Raw genomic sequence first — 17,566 nt, 5'->3', positions numbered from 1 at the left:
TATATATTTATATAAATATAAGGAAGAATTCCCCCTCTGAAATGTTCCTTAGTGTTTTTCTAGAGCTTATGGGGGAGGAGGGGATGTATGTCTTCTTGCTGTTACATACATTTAGAGAACATGTTTTGATCTATTGGCTTCTAGGTGCAGTAATGCAAGATTGATCCACATTGGTGCCAAAGGCTTTGCTCATTAGAAGGAAGATGTGAAATACTAATCTCCTAAACAGTGAGGCCAGCCTCACTTGAATTACTCTGCAACCCTCTGGTCTACCACAAAGTTCATAAATACTTTGACTTCCAAATCGTTAGACATTAAAAACAGGAACAGTACAGTAACATGGGGCATTATGCTTCTCAGTGTAAAGCATTCTTCACTAGTTGCTATCACAGTGCAGACCTGACTGCATTAAATATGCTCAGGAGATTAGTCGACGTTGTCTGTATTTGGTTATGGGAAAGGCTCTCCTTTTCTTCATCCAAAGTGCATAGTGAGAACAAGTCAAAGCACTCCTCTTCTCAGTAAGGGTCTGATAGTCTGATCTATGCATCCTCCTGAGAATGCAATTGTGATGTCTTGCTCTTTTCCAAAATAAAGTCCTGCAGTTCAGACATTCATCAGCCAGGTAAACAAACTTTGCCAGCAAATAGAAGTCCCACTATTGTAAAGAAAATGGATAAGACAAACAGTACATATGAAGACCCAACCACTGTGTTATTGGGTAATTTGTATGGTTGACCTCCAACTTCATTGATGTAAAATCCTATTGGAAATATTAGAGCTGCCATACAGAACAGAATCACTGCAAACAAAAGAGAAAAGAAAAAATGGTCACTGGTGTGTTAAACTAAAAATATTTACCTGTTTATACAGCAGTCCAGAAAAGCAAGCAAAGTATTCTGACCAAACTGAAGAGCTCAGATATTCCAGCACCCAACTTGCTTGAAATGACTGAGTAGGCTTTATCTTGCTTTTAAAACACCCTTCATCTACTCCCAAGAAAGACTAAAAGACCCTCATTTTGACTGTAATTTCAGTCCTGCTCACTGGATCATGAACCATCTTTACAGAACAAAAATTCAGTGGATGTACTTCTATCATAAGTGTAGTCACAGAGTTTGTTACTTCTCCAGTTATTTTAAAATATTTTTCCCCAAGGTCAATATAAACTAACATTCAACATTGAAGAAACTCCTCTTCTGTTATCAGAGGTTTTTTTCCAACTGTAGTTGCCCTCTCCTACTCTTCCACACAAATTCATTTTCTGTAAGTTTTGCTAAAAATAGAAAACACACAGATTGTCACTAATTTTTCACTAAAAGATACCAGTTTCCTAAAGTTATATGAGTGTTTCCTTAAGTAATGAAATATCCATAAGATTTTCCATCAGAATACAAAGAAAGTTTTCTGATTCGGTTTGATCTAAGCTTCTTAGTGAACCAAGCAATGAGGCTTTTTATTTCATCTGAACAGTTAGACTGATGTGCATGGTTCATGCTTACAACTGACTCTGAGTGGATGTACAAAAAATAAACCAGAACATCTACTGAAGCCATTCATTAGAATTACATTATGGATTTCACAGGTCTTCAGGTATCAATAGTGGCCAACATTCCTCGCAGCGCATTTCAGTACTCTGAACAAATCCAGGAGAGAACATCCAGTGTTGTAATCTCTCCCAGACGACAGCTTCAGTGTTCCTGTTAGATACCTTCGGATAAGTAACTGTATTTAGTTTGAACATAGCAGAGCTCCGCTGTTTCAACCAAGGGAATGACTTCCAAGTACGGCTCCTCTAAGGGGCAACACATTCTTCACAATAAAAAGGATTAGCTTTTGAACTGGTTTGACTGCATATGCAAGAAGACACAATTGGGTTTTTTTTATTTGTACTAGAATAACATAGAATTTTATCTGATTCTACCACTTCAGCCAACTACTAGTGCTTTACTCTAGTTTCACTTCTATGTGTTTCATCTTTGCTTCAAACATTATTTATTGTGAGTGGAACATGGCATCCCAATACCCATTCAACCAAATCTAAATTATATCTGGGGAGATATCCCACCAACCCTACAAAGCCACAAACTGCCATCTCCTAACATGAAGCACAGCTAACACTGAAGCCTCTCCTCATCCTCAAAGTCTACCTATAAACCTAGCCACGTGCAAAAGAACATTCAAGCTAAGCTACATTGCTCCTGCTTGAATAAAGTGCATTACATCCTAGTTTTTTCAGTCTTCTCTCAGTCAACACAGACTGCTGCTTTTTATTTGTTAGTAAGGGACATAGATGCTCTCCTTGTCTCCCCTTTCTCTTCTCCACCTCTAAGAGACAGAACAAACTCTGGGGATGCTGTTCCCTTCTTGAGCTTCCCCTCAAGTTAAACTTAAAAAAGCAACAGTACAAATCACTGGCAACAGTAATAGCCATCAGCCCCTCAGCAGTGCTGCAGCTGCTTTTGTTTCCAAACGTACTTAAAACAAATTCAAAAGCTCGTCTGTACCCTTAGGCCTTACGAGGACAAAGTCTCTAGTCTTTCCGAATGAGGAAATGATGGGCTGGGGAAGCCTCGACATTTTTTACTGTAACTTCACTACTGCTCTTCCTGACTACATACACATGCTCCAGTTTTTCCAGTTACAGTGTTACACATTCATACTAAAAACTTTTTTTTAAATGGGCTTCATGTTTACCCAAGACAAATAGTTTATCACATATTTTATATCTTAATGCTCAAGGCTTATGATTTGCCTAGTACAGGTCTCAGCTCTGAGGAAGAACCACTCATGTTCTGTAGAAGAGACTAGTGAAGGGCACGATGAATCCGAATTTAAAAAGTGTCCAAGCAGGGCTTGGCCATAAACAAATAAGGATGGTTTCACAAACCACGATCCACACCAGACCATCAGCTGTTCCCTGCTTCCCGACACCCAGGCAGCAGCTCACACAGCACCGCCGGGACCAGCCCCTCCTGCGGCTGTTCCACTAGAGGGCGCTCGCGACTCGCGTCTGTGTGCCGGCACCGGCGGCTCGGTGTGGGAAGGGGGCAAGAGCCCGAGCGAAAACACCTGGCAGCTGCAGCGCCCGCATCCCTGTGCAGTGCCACCGGCAGTTCCCGCATCCCTGCGCAGTGCCGCCTGCAGCTCCCGCATCCCTGCGCAGTGCCACCTCGACAGGCCAGCTATTAACACAAACCAAAGAACCACTACCAGACCTTAAACACTAAATAATCTAAACGCTTTTCATCTACAGGATTATTGGGTCCATGTAACTCCACACTGCACAATCCAATCCCTACAGAATGTTTCCCTTTTTAAAACTGTATCTTAAGCAACAGCTGGTCCATCTGAGGGGGAAAGCTTGGGTGTGTATTTCTCGAGCAGTTCTGCATAAGCATAGAAGGGCTCTACACTTCAGCAGTCCAGAAGACAGTGGCTGATGTGTGATGAGCAACGCAACACACAATTAGTAACAGTTTGAACAATATTCTGAGGATGAGTTACATTATCATAACTCAGCACATTTCCTATTACATCCAGTTCGTTCCTGATGAGCATTCTAGTTATTTACAAAACTTGTTATATTTTAACAATAACACACTTAGGATTCTGAAAACAACCTGCACTTTCAAGATTATATCTCCTTTATTGCATTGAAGCACTACACAGCTGGAAAAGTTCTGATGGCCTCATGGATACGGCTAAAGAATAGATCTTTATCCCTGTCCGCTAAACCTCTGTTCTTTGAGGTGTGTTGTACACACATGCACCAGTGCTCCTTGGTCTGAGACCTGCAAGTGGCACCTACCGCCAAGCGGAGTGTGTGCCCAGTGCCTCCCTGTGTCCCTGCCCAAAGACAGAAGCGTGCAGGTACCTCAGTTCTCCCTCAGTTCACAGTAGGAGAAAAAATAAACTCTGCACATGCAGGCAGGGTGCACAATGCTGACCTGCGTGCACATTTCAAACATTTATCACAGAAGTAACCAGCCATCTTTTCCAAATAACCGTGCAAGCAATTCTTTTTAGTGTGGTTTGGACTTTTAATCTACTAAAATACCAAATGAAAAACAGATTGATCAAAGTCTCTGTCAGGTTAGGAAGCCTGAATTATGGTGAAGTTTTGAGCAGTCATTAAGAAAAGACTCCCTAATAAATTTACTTTTTTTTAAAAAAAGAAGAAACTAAAGAGAAAAGCCAGACATGAAGTGTTCAGTTAACTTAGGGTGTATTCTTTTAGAAGGAAGATTGCAAACTACAGGATAGGAATTTCTTATACAAGCTGTAGCCCAAATGTAACTCTCTATATCTGGTAGTCTCAACTCAATTGAATTTCCGGCAACATCTTCAGCAACCAATAAAGAACTTCTCCCTCAAGAGTACTTGCTTATGTTTTCGAACTCTTCCTTGGGTAGGAAGATTTGTGGAAAGAACAATGACTACAATTTATATTAACAAAAATATTTAGGTAACAAAACATGGTAATTTCTAGTCTGCTTCTGAATGGTGGCTGTCAAAAAATATCTAGTTCCTTTAATTCTTTACCTTGAAATTGTTTTGAGCATCCAATGACAACTTCAAAAAATCATTGAAGTACCTGCTGGCCTCTTCAGAGATGTGTAACATAGAAAGCAGCACCTGGTGCAAATCTTTAATAAGTCACGCAGCACTTTACTCACTGGGGAACATCAGGGACAGACATTTGCAGGATAGCTACTGTTAGTTAAGAATGTAATTATCCTGCCCCATTCTTACTGGCATGCCAAAAAGCAAATCCATTATACTTAAGAACATTTAAATCCTCAGACAAAAATAACAACAGACTCTCTGGTAACTGCTGAAAAAAAAACGATAGAAATATTATTTTTCTGTCTAGCATCTCCTACCTTGATACATCTCAGAGAAGCACCCAGTTCAGTGGTAGCAGAAACAGAATTAATTCCCTTGCTAGTTGTAGCAGATGGTAAGAGACCAGAATCTGTGTAAGACATAAACAGATCTTGTGGGATGTTCTGTGAACTCCTGCCGTAATCAAGATTGTTATAATACACATAAGACCATCTAGGTTGCCTCCATAGAGCAACAGCTCTGGACATTGTTTCTAATTACAGAACCTAACTCTATCTGTCCCAAGGACCACAGATTTACCATAGGTTCACCACATCCTATCTTCTAAAACAGAAAATGGCATAAAGAGCACCTTGAAAAGGCAAGGGATTTAGATAAATTTGAAGTAGGGCTAGCAAAAAAGGAGCTGTTTCAGAGATACATGGAACACTAACAAAGCCAAGTTACTTGTTCTCCCACCAACTTATGCCCCTATGCCACAGGAACACCAAGAAGGAATCCACTCTCCATATGCACTGTATGACTTTGGTGCTACAGTTAACAGGACTCAAACAGCAATAACAGCTTTGATAGTATCCTTGCCTAAAGTGACAATACCTATCCCATCGGTAGGAATATTGTGATTCTTGAAAGACTTTTGTCTACAGGAAGCAAAGGAAAACTTTCGCATTTGCCTCTAGAAGACTTTTGTCACTCATGCAGTATGACCTGGAGGAGGGAAATCTCTCTCCTCTCCACAAAGCCATTTTGCAGAGAAGCCAGAAAGACAAATTTCTGTGCAGTAGAACCACCAATGGCTGTGGAAGGAACACTGTGCTAACAAATACTCCCTCAAGTGTATCCCTTTAGAAGTGTATCCAGGAAAGAGAATTAACAGATTTAACTTTTGTCCTTTGTGTGTCCCTTAGCTAAACAAGAGAGACAAGACCACTTTCAGCAATAATTCATATTTATAGATGCACAGTTGAAAAATCCAGAGTCATCCAAGATTACAAGATTACAAGCAAAAATTCCATGAAAGATATAAGCTATATATTTAAATTCCAGCATGACCTGGGCAAGAGTGACCCCTTACCAGGCTCTCCTTGCTGCTGTCAGAGTTGCAAGGAAAGGGCTGAGCAAGACGGTTCCTTTGCCCTTAGGTGATTTACTCTAGACGCCCTGCCTGCCCAGGATAGCATGTTCTATGTTGTGTTCAGAAAGTTCTATGGGAAGAATATCTGCTAGCAGGCTGTACTGGGCTGTTGAGTCTTGAAATTGCTTGCAGAAGAGATGTAATAAAACCACAAAGTTTTCCCTACCCCCTCCTAATGAGTTACACGTGTTTTCATTATACAGCACCACCACTTCACGGGAAGGACCTGTTCATGGTATTCCAAGCTGATTCCACATGGCTACATGTTTCCTAATACTAACCTATAAATAGATTACCAATTTGTGTTGCTATCCAATGAACCACAGAAGTCACTCTCATCAACTTTTTGAAAAATACAGAACTCTTCCTCCCATTCAGTTCTTTTCCAAAAACGACTTTTCTCACAAGTGAGTTAAGCAATACAATTTCCCATCATCATTATTAACACAAATACGAAGGTCACAGAGTCATTTGTATTGAAGATGAATTCCAAAGATGTTGAATTTTAGAATTTTAGCAATGAAGTGATCATATCCTAATAGAATTATGAATAATTCTGAGTTGCAAAAGAACAAATTAATGTTTCATTATTAAACCTCCCATAACAAAAAGGCAAGTGCTGAAACAAAGGACGGTCCTTCTATATTTAGATTTCTAATAATGGACTTGTTGCAAGCCTAAAGAAATCTACGGGAAAAAAAACAGCTTTAGGATGTCAGATTTTTGGCTGAACTAACCATCACAGTTGTAGAAAACTAAAGATGCACAGATGCGACGATTGGAGATACTTTAAAAAACACTAAAATATGTAAACCCCAAAATACAAGCTCTGAATTAAGGAAAAAGCCCTCAGTAAATAAATCATAATATTAGCTATTAATACATAGTACTCCAAAACCCCTTTGCCCTTGAGCTTTGACTTCAGCTTACTGTAAACATCTTAGTTTTATATGGCATTTTGAGTTTAAACCCTCCCTGCATACATTAGATATACATAAAATATGTATAGATAAACAAGGGCACTGGAAAAGTTGGGATGGAATATTCAAGTAATACTCATGTCTGCTATTTTAATAATTCACCAGAAAATAAATAAAGGTCAATCCTAACGGATACAGAATTCCAATAGCTCCATTGTCTGCAAGAGCTGCACTATTAATTTAATATGCTGTGTAGCAAAGTTGTCAGAAGGATGGCTTTGACTGTACAAGTGCCTCAGTGAAGTACTTTTGTTGAAGCTGAGTGCTTTTTTATATTATTCCCTTCCCCAAAACAAGGTTAAATCTAATTCATATTAGATATCATTAGATGTCACAGGGTTCCATTAAACCTTATTTATGCCTATGTAAACCACAAACTTGCATTTCCTAGTTAGTGTTCACACTACCTGTAGTGGTATGTCATAATTCAAGTCAATTTAAAAGCCCTCTGGTTTTCAGTTTTTTCATGCTGCCATCCCCACCATTAAGGCACCATTTCACAGTTGGGCTACGCCTGTAACACACACCAAGAAAAGGAAGTTTGAAAGTTATTCCTCTTACTCATTATAACTGCTTTTCTTTTGCACTGAAGTAGCCATAGGATATGTTTCTCTGTGCGGAAACACGGGGCTGGCTAGAGGAGGCTCAGCCTTTGCCAGGTGGAGTTATGATGGTGCTCACACAGAGCAGGATCAAGGGAGGCAGAATAACACTGGTACTGCTCCCTCCAGCTAAAGCACTGCTGCAGGTCACTTGTGGAAGGAGAAGCCTCAGTGCTATGAAGCACAGCAGATGCTCTGCAGCAGGCGATCCTCCTGAATAACCAATTAGGATGCAGATATTCTGAATAAAACACCCGCTGTGAACATGAAGCAGAGCTGAACCAGCATCAACCCTGAATGAATTCATGAGACACCTGAAGCAGGGATGGATTTCAGACTGCAGTAGGTCTCAGAAGCATCAACTGCTTCCTCTTCCTAGGGGAAAGAATTTTCGGTCATTCCATTCTGTTAGGAGTTAAGTCCTGGATATTATGGGAGTGTGGAAGTACGAAACACTATCAGACACGTCATCCAGGACTGACTTTTGCTATCCCTGCTCATTTTCTTAGGTCAGTTAACGGCACCACCCAAGGAAGGTAAAGGGGTCAGGCCTTCCTTTCTCTCACCTTGGGCCCTCAGACTATTATTCCCTCTCAATTATAGTCACTTAAGATACCAACCCCTTGATTTTTGAAGAATTTTATTTTTGCTTCAGATGTGATATTTGAAGAGAAGCAATGCTTTTATAGTAAGAGTCCTAACTAAGCACTGCTCCTTGACAACACTGTGGTGTTTTTTTAGGCTCCACCAGTTTATCCTGCATACAGGTCAACTGTGTAGTTGAGGTCACTTACTTCCAGTGAAAGCTATCCAGCGGGCATATTTAGTAGCTTCTCTTCGCCAGTGGGAAGCCACCAGCAAACCACATGTGACAGTTAGTGAAATGATTCCCATAATGATGAAAAATAACGTAGTGACCCACTCAGGAGGCAGCCGTGGAGGAATACAGGTCCTGTCACGTCCATGGATGGTTTGACACTGTCGCACAAGGCCAACTGTGAGAGCACCTGAAAATACACAGCAGAGAGGCAAGTAAACTTTCAAAATCCTCTCTGAGGGGCGCTCAATTGCAAACCAAAGCTCAGAATCGTCCAAAAGTAAGGGATTCTTTCTTTGATGAACCTTAATAAGCCTTTCAGACACAGAGGATGGGGGTATGCTTTAAACATCTATCTTCATGTTCTTTCATCATACACTTGCACAAGTTGAAGTGAGATGGCTGCAAGCGGTATCTGGTTCTTGAGTGGCAATCAAGGTCTAATGAAAGGGATAAAGCACTCCTATAAAACCTGCCAGCATCAGCTAAAGTGGTAGCTGAGTTGTACAGAGGATCACTCCCCTCATCTGTGCAAGATGTAATACTTTCACAATCTAACAAAATGAGCTGCAGCCCCCTAAAATGCCTTTAACTGTCTAATGCCTTTTCCCCCTCATTTGTAAATACAGCTTTAATCCTCAAAGTCTTGCAGCAGAAACTGCATTTAATTCATACCAAGATTTTAAGAACACTTTAAAAAAAAACACTTATTGACAATAACTCTTTAAGAATCCCTCTATGCAAGAGACGAGTTAATTCTTTTTGAGACCTAACAAGAGTCACTACACACACAAACTGGGATATCTACACAAAATATCTATCAAAAAGACCCTAAAAAAAGGACAAGACTGCTACAGGAACCATAAAACTTTACACTAAATGAGGTATTTTCAGTTAAATTAAGAAAAAAACCTGATTTAAAACCAACTCAGTGCTTTTAAGACTCATAAACAAGTTTTCAGTAAGCTTTAATACCAAAGTTCTCTTTATTTGGAAAATTTTAACCCAAAATTAACATGCAAGATTAAAATCAGTTTCTTCCAGTGTCTCTTAAACAGTAAATCCCATACTTCTCAGTTTGTCCCTTCTTCGGAACTGTTTTCCTAAATAATCACAATTGTCCTTTATCTAAATTAGGACCAAAACACAACAGTGGCTAATATTAGAGTCAACACCTTCCTCCATGAATTATTGTAAGTATTGTTACAGTTGATCTGTTTAAAATAAAAAAGTGCAGCTTAGAAAAAATTACAGTAAGACATGGAAGCTTAGGTGCAGCATGTCTTTTGGAGGGAGAAACAACTGTCATACTTCTTAGCTTATTTTTGGAAAAAAAGCATGAAACGAAGAAGCAAACCAATAGTCAAAAGCGTAACCAGTCCTAGCGTGCACCTCCTAGCACCCTGGAGACAATTTCTACAAGTGTTCCGACCCTGTCTGCTTACACCTCAGCAATGAGTACCAGCAGAATCAGCTTCTAAGCTTAAAAGTCATTGGGTTAGGAGGCAGAATATAATGCTTTATTAGATGTAGTCCTCCTGATACACTCCTAGAGGATGAGAAGAACTGAGAGCAAAAACATTACTGAAGCAGTTCTGTTGAAGCTTTCCTGTAACCTTTGTGTAGACTGTAAATTTTTAGCCTTATTCAAATACCTCCTTTTAATTATATATTCATCAACTAAAAGATTCAGAGATTAATTTTCAGCTAAAAGTTGAAGTAAGATCCTTTAAGAATGTGTCAGTTACAAAACCTACAACACTGGGGTTTCTACTCCAGATATACAGCAATCACACCATTACTGTGCACCAGGATTACACAACACTGAGCCAGAATTACACAAGCAATCTTGTACAGCTCACATACCTGTAGAGTACATAGTTTTACATGAACTGCTTCTCAGTTGCTTTTTCATAGCCTGTAATGTTTTCATTCTACATCAGCTGCTGGGGCAGAGGGGAGATGTGCATGTGTCCTTGAAAGTCACGTTCCCTGAAACATGCACACTGCAGAACCTCATACCAAACACTAAGTAGTTCCCTGCAGTTTGGGGATAAAGAGGCTATTCACTGCAGTATCATAGAACAGGAAATTAATCCCTATCACTCCGCAAGACTAGGATTTAACAATAATTTTACTATACTTACAGTAGAAGTCAGTTTTTTCTAAACTGCAGTTCTAAAGAATGACTTCACAAAAATTACATCACACACTCAAAAGACATTTTCTCAATTCAGAGACCTCTCCTGAATTCAGTGACAATAATTTAGTGCATTTTTTATCTTGGCAAAAGCAACAGTGATAAGAACCACTGTGCTGGACTCCATTCCATTTTGTCTCTGTGTGTTAACTGAAACTGAAGAACAGTTGCTATACATGAGCATGTATTAGAAAGAGACAACTAATTCATCTTTCAAGTGCAATTTGTGGTTTATATTGAAGACATTTTTCAATTAACAAGAGCACATTTAACATGTCAGAGAGGACCAAAGCTAAGCTCAGCAGTGCCACATCTAGAGGAAACAGAAGAGAACTCCATCTTGAACTACTATTTTTCACTGCAATTTTTTTGCTGTCAACAGCTACTTCTCCAAGGGCTGATTTTCTCAAAAAAAAAAAAACAACCCAAAAAAAACCACACAAAAAACCCCCAAAACCCCCCAAAAAACCACACAAAAACCAAACAAACAACAAACCCACAACTGAAATTGAAAAAAAAATAGCTAACGACAGTTAAATCTCTGAATTCTGAGGATCAGGTCAGTATCTTTTTTGAAGACACAAGTATAGTTGCAAGAAAATACACAGAGCAAGGTTTCCTAAACATCTCTTCTCATCCCCAAATGTGTTGTTCCATTCTTTTTTCCTTTTTTTTTTTTTTTTTTTAAATCAGAGTTTTAAAGCATCAGCAAATACATTTCAGGATCTGCCACTCCGGAGGAAAAACACTGAACTTTACTTTATGGTTAAGCTTTTGCTAGCACATAGTATCATCTCTTAACTCTGCTTCATGGATTACAAATTTGAAGTAGACCTACTCCATATTCAAGGTTTTGAACCTTGAGTCTGCAGACTCTAGGGAGGCAAATGGAGGGCAAGAGAAGGTCTGTGAACTATTTCTAAAGGTTTCACAAAGGTAACTGGGAGAAACAACCTCATTATGTGCTCATAAATGTAGTAAAAGTTCAAGCTTAAGTCCACTATAGAGGGATACCTGACTTGTGTACAGAAACTGTGCCCAAGGAAATCAAACCTCATAGCTTGCCCCCACACTGACAAATCACCTGTTGAATGCAAACTTCAAAAGAAGTCTCTGGTGTGGAAAAAAGAATATTTATTTGCCACAAAATTCAAAAGAAGAGTGGGTTTATCTGGTGTTTTATTGTCTTGGTCCTGTTCTAAAGCAATCAAGGAAACAGTTGCCAGGAAGCTGCCAACAAACTTGTCACAGAAAATCTTGTTTAACCTTATCTAGTCTACCATTGAAAGGAGGGACAGAGAATGGAACTGAACAGTCTCCTGCCTGGAGTTAGAAAATAGCCCAGCAATCCGTCTCAAGCCAGTCACCAAGTTCCACTCTGATCCCTAGGTAAAGGAGGTTTCTATTCATTCCCTCAGAACAATTCCAGCATAATTACTGAAAATCTAAGCACGTTAACACAGGTATAAAACAAACAGCGCAGCTAGTAGATTAAAGATGGATACAGCCCTAAAACATGTGCAGTGGAGTAACCACGCCTGCCCGTCCCCCACCTCCCAATGCCCGCACTGCACAGCCATCGGGGGCTATAGACAACCTGAAGATGCCGGGAGCTGCTCCCTTTCTCTCGTACGCCTCTCCCTCTGTAGCTTCCCAGACTGGCGTTATACAGGTCGGTACAGCTACTGTGAGAGGCAATTAGGATATATATTTCTAATTACTAAAAATGAGATTCAGCCTTGATCAAAACAGAGAATGCTGCACTGCGCAAATGTCAGTGAAGCGGTCCTTAGTCTCTCCCTGTAAATCTATTCCCTAAAGTGCCAGTGCATTTCAAACACATTAAACCACCTTCCAGTAGTGACAGTCTGACTAGAACCAGGATTCCAGTTTATACCCGTGAAAGATTTCATGATCATATTCCTACATTACCTCACCCAACTCCTCCAGGCCACCAGTAATGGTCATTCTTGAACACTGCATATCTTTACTACACCCAGTAATAAAAAGACGCTTTAACAAACGTACGAACACTTGAGAGCATCACCTGTTTAACAATTAGGTTTTTTTTTAAAGCCCCGGAGGGAAAGAGGGGAAAAGGCACCAAACCAAAGAAAGGCAAGCCCTAGCTTTTCCCCTTTGTGCAGATGAGCGGCTGCCATGGAGCCAAGCCACAAGTCCCACTTCAGCCCTGCCGGTGCCGTGCCATCCCTCTCCTGTTTCCGTGGTAACTACCGAGCCACCAAGGAGGATTCACACGCTATGGAGAGAAACAAAGATTGCTGCAGCCCTTTCACTCCCCCACCTCTCTGTCTCTTCTGAATTATTAAAAGTGTCTCAGCGATACCACGGCTGGAAAGCAGTACCATAATAATGGCTATTCGCATGTTTGCCAGAACATGTGGGATCAACTGTGCCACATGGACACAAGAGAGATGCTGCTGCCGTGAAGAGCTTACCATAGCATAAGAAGCAACTAATATGGCAAAAGCACGATGCAGGGAACAAGGTGGGGCTCAAACGCTAGAAGGTCAGAGCTCAGCAGCTATGCTGTCACATGAACATACAAAGCACAAATCCTCAGAACTGCTCTTGCTCATGCACCTCGGGGTACCTGCTCCTCCTCTGCCCTCTCTACTGTCCCCACTTGAAAATATCCTTAGTTGTTCCCATCATTTTAGAGAAAATGCTATTCCTTGGGTTTAAATGCATCTGCAACCCTTTGTATTCCCTGACAACAGTTTTCTCACTTTTACCTTCCATACATCAACCACATCCTTTGCAAAATTCTTATTACTGACATTAAATAAATAGTACAGGCCAATATGCCTTGTGAGGAGGTTAAAACATCCCACCGCTCCCAGACAGCCCGCCCACCCTCCCTCACTGTCCTGATGAGATGGTGTGGTTCCGCTAGAAACCCCGGTTGTGACTGCCAGGCAATTTCTGCTCAAACAAGATACTTTCCTTTAGTGTACGTGGACTTGTCAAACCATCTTTGCTAAACGAAGAGCACAGTTCACAGGGTTCCTAATGAGGTGCTGGTGACGTAAGTCTTAGAGCACCGCCAACGTGGCAAGGGCACTGATAAGTTTCATGTTTTAGTAATAAGCAGAGTACATGGAGCTATGTTATTTGGGCACACTAAAACATTCATTGCTGCTGGTTAGGTAACAGTCGCACGTCAGAGAATGAGATATGTAAAATAAGGACAGCTCAGTTAAGCCATTCCCTGTAACTCTTCTTGGGCCACACACAAGGACAGGAGGAAATGAAGTTGTTCTTAGAAAATTTCTAAAAGTTCTATCAAATTTACAAACTTAACTAGAAAAAGGTCTAGGTCCATCTAAGAGGAGGAACAGGCTGCAGCTGTCTAGTGTGTAGCTGTAGCTTGCTAGGCAATCCAAGTGGAAACATTAGATGTTTAAATAGAATGCAGTGATTTGGTCATGGCAGACTGATTCCCTGTACCAACGTTAAGGACAACCATCAATTTGACTTTGACAACCTTGCCTTTAACATGTCTGCTGCTCCTTGCCTGCAGCCAAGCCTCTCTGACAGAAGACCGCTTTCACAGTGAGCGAAGCATAGCTGAGGAATTCCTGAGAGGAACAAACAACACAGCACGGTAAGAATAGTTCCAACGCAACTGCCCGTAACAGCAAACAAGGAGGAGGTATTTCCAAGAGGAAGATTTTTCAAAGTCATCCAAGGAATTTGGCAGATTAAGTGGGATGTTTCCCAGTCTTACATATGGAATTTATTTTTCTGCAGCGGGCAGTTTAAGTGGTGTTACTATACAGAGGGGGAAGACACAAGGACTTCTTTAGGTTTATTTATACATATTCTGAAACAGAGTACTCTCTCTTCTGCCTTTCCCAAAACCAGGGAACTGACACTGCTGATCCTTCCCTACCACGGCCTGAGAGGTCACTCCAGGCTGCATACAGTTAGTTCTACTTACTCCAGGGCAAAACTTCATGAGAAATCAGGCCCTGTACCCTCTCTCTCATGAGGCGATCAGTCATGCTCAGAGCAAGCAGTGCAGAAGGCTAGGGAAAAAGCTGTGCTTCCGTAGGATATGCACCACCTCTAGTGTGAAGAGGAAAAAGATACAGTACCATGCTGGTTTGCAAAGCACTTCAAACCTGGGGAGGAAAAAGGGATTAACAACGCTGGGGAAGACCTCTTGATTCTAAAAGGCATGGTCTCTGTTCTAACAGTCAAACAGAACTGAAGGGTCATTGTATGTAAGGTCCCACTGAATGATGCCCACAGGCACAGCTCACAGAATTTTTTTGTTTCTACAACTGCTCAGAATTATAGCTTTGTAAAAGTAGTTCTCATCTAAATTTTCGGCCACTGACCCATTAAAGCAATTTTAAAATGTTTACAGAGTCAAATGCCGTATCAGAGCATTTTGTAAAACAGCATATACACATCATTAACTGCAGCTAAGTAACTATAAGCAAGTCAAACACCCTTTCCTTCACACTTTTGCTTAGGTCATTGTAGAACAATAATTGGATTATACCGAAATAACTGTAAAGGGTATATAAAAGAATCAAAAAATAAGATAGGATCAACTGCCAGTTTCCAATCAAATATGAGAATACCATACCTGTTAGTGTTCTTACATAAATAATTACTACTTTTGTGAGGGATAGGTTTTAGTTTGAACAGATGCTCTTTAGCACTTATGCCGCTAAAATAACTTCGAGGTTACCATGCAAGTACAGTATTCAGGATGTGGCATGGCAGATTGATTCTTTTACCGCGGATGTTCCGGTATGTTGTTCAGTTAGTGGATTAAGAGGCAACTAAGTTCAGACTTACTAAAATAAGATTTATGAATGTTAAAGGATGATCTAGAGAAAGTCTTAAAAGAGTAACAGGATTAACTGCAAAGGCAAAGAAGCTTCTTTTAAGAAAAATTCAAATCAATATTGCACGATGGAGCATGTTATTATATAAGCTGCTATTTCTCTTCTACTCCATTCTACTCCCTTCTCTGAAATCAGAATGTTCTCTCCCTTTCAAACCAACTTTGAAATGCACCCTCCTTCTTGCTCTAGAGATGTAAATGGTGTTTCCTTGTTTCAGGAACTGACTTTCTTGAAAATACTCATAATGGCAACAATAGGCGGGGTAACCATCCCAGCTTCAAACCCAGCTCACGCTAGCTATGAGGAAACTACCAATTGAATTCTATTTAATAATATAATGTCCAGAGAATTTAATTTATTAGGTACCATTTTTGGCACTCCTTAGAGCTCCAAAATTTACTGGTTTTTAAACAGAAGAATCTTCATTTTTAAAGTCTAAACTCAAAGTTAAAAGAGTTGTGGTATATTAGCAGAGAAGCCTGCCTTGCTGCTGAAGACCATCTGGTGCCTGAGTTGTCTCAAAAGTTTTCAGTTCAGTGTTTGTATCATGCCTAATGCAAACCAAATCCCCCTCCACAAAAACCAGTCTTCTCCCTCCCTCCTCCCAGCCCCAAAGAGAAAAAAAATCAGGGGCCATCTATTGGGAAAGATCCTTATAACTTACACATATTAGAAAAGTTTATTACTACAGATGACAATCATTAGGATATAAGTTGTAAGTCATGTTTAAATTGTAGACATTTGGACCAATAAAAAGCACGTTTATTTTTGAATTCCAACATACAAGTTTCAATGCCCTGCTGCTGGGGTATTGGGGTGGGTTTTTTGATGTTTGTTTTTTCTTTTGCCTGCCCCCCCCCCCCCTTTTTTTTTTTCAGAAGAGATGGACCACCACACACTGAAAGAACTATCCTCAGGCAACTACACAGGAACAAGTCTCCTGAGGACGTAACAAAGGCTCTGTGTGTTCTCCCTTATCAGAGCCAAGAAATCTGCCCACGCTGAAGGTATTCTTTCCTGCTTCAGAAGACAGCATTAATTAAATCTTGATAAACAGGATGTCTAATAAGTTGCATCCTTCTAGTTATTTATCTTCTGACACTATAAGCATTTTCACAATACGATAGTGCTGTCGGTGGCTAGAATCTTTACAGTTTGAGGTGGCAAGGGTCTGTAAAAAAGAGAGAACTTTAAAAAAAGAAAACTATGTTTCATTTAGCTTAAAAAAACAAACAAAAAATCCTTAGTTATTTCAATTTTTTCCCTCAACCAAAATAGAGCTACTCAAAGTTGACAAAATTCACTGCCTAAAAAAGAAAGATGAAAGGCAGTGTCAATATTTAAAAGTGATTTTTCTAGTTAGCTACACTAGTTTTATCCCATATGTTCAGTTGAAAGTCAGAAGCTATGACACCTACAGCTGTTCTGCCATTTAACATCTGATGAGCTTGTGTTCTTTTTAACAGAGTTATATTTGGTTTCAGACAGAGCTGTAAAATGATACGTCTCCATCCAACACACCACACAACCCTACCCCAATCTTCTCAGAAATGGTCTGATAATCACTTCAAAATCATGCAGTTGATGTGCAGGCTTTCTGAGGCTGGCCGTCATCTACAGGAGCCAGTGACGCGAGGTGGCCAGGCTGGGTCAGTAACGGCAGAACCTGAGGTTGCTATGTGGTAGAAACACAACACAACACAAGCAAGAATACAGAAATTCTGGATCTTCACAGTTCAGTGGACCACCTTCCACATAGGTTTCTTATAAGGTGGTCTCTTCATGTGCTGGCAACATCTGGACTTCAGAGCTCTCCATATTTAACTCCTGCATATTTAAAAGCACCATTTCACCAAGTCAGCTGAGTTTCAAACTTAACAGATGTCCAAGCAGATTGGGACAGATATACCAAAACCCCCAAATCACACCAAGGAAAGTATCCTATTGTTCTCTCTCTATTTATGAAGATGACATTTCCATCAACCTTCCTGGTTACAGTATAAAGCAATACTCTGGCCTGGTGACAAGGGCATTCAAGGGTAGGGAGAAAATTCACGTTCTGGCCATGTCCTCAAGGTTGCTTGTGCATTTTATAAAA

The 17,566-nt window shown here is 40.3% G+C and overlaps 1 protein-coding gene across 1 annotated transcript in view; it reads right to left on the bottom strand.

Moving 5' to 3' along the window:
- Nucleotides 1-617: 617 nt before the first annotated feature.
- Nucleotides 618-17,566, bottom strand: part of LOC104467809 (chromosome unknown open reading frame, human C16orf52) — a gene marked incomplete at its 5' end in the record, with an annotated part of 20,743 nt that continues 3,794 nt past the window's right edge. Inside the window, 2 exons of the mRNA XM_010081724.1 lie at nt 618-802; nt 8,360-8,572. Coding sequence (XP_010080026.1) covers nt 618-802; nt 8,360-8,572 — 398 coding nt within the window. The remainder of the gene's footprint in view (nt 803-8,359; nt 8,573-17,566) is intronic.

Source organism: Pterocles gutturalis, unplaced genomic scaffold (genome assembly GCF_000699245.1).
Source record: "Pterocles gutturalis isolate BGI_N339 unplaced genomic scaffold, ASM69924v1 scaffold47009, whole genome shotgun sequence".
Lineage (NCBI taxonomy): Eukaryota > Metazoa > Chordata > Aves > Pterocliformes > Pteroclidae > Pterocles > Pterocles gutturalis.
This window is presented reverse-complemented; position numbering and strand designations above follow the sequence as displayed.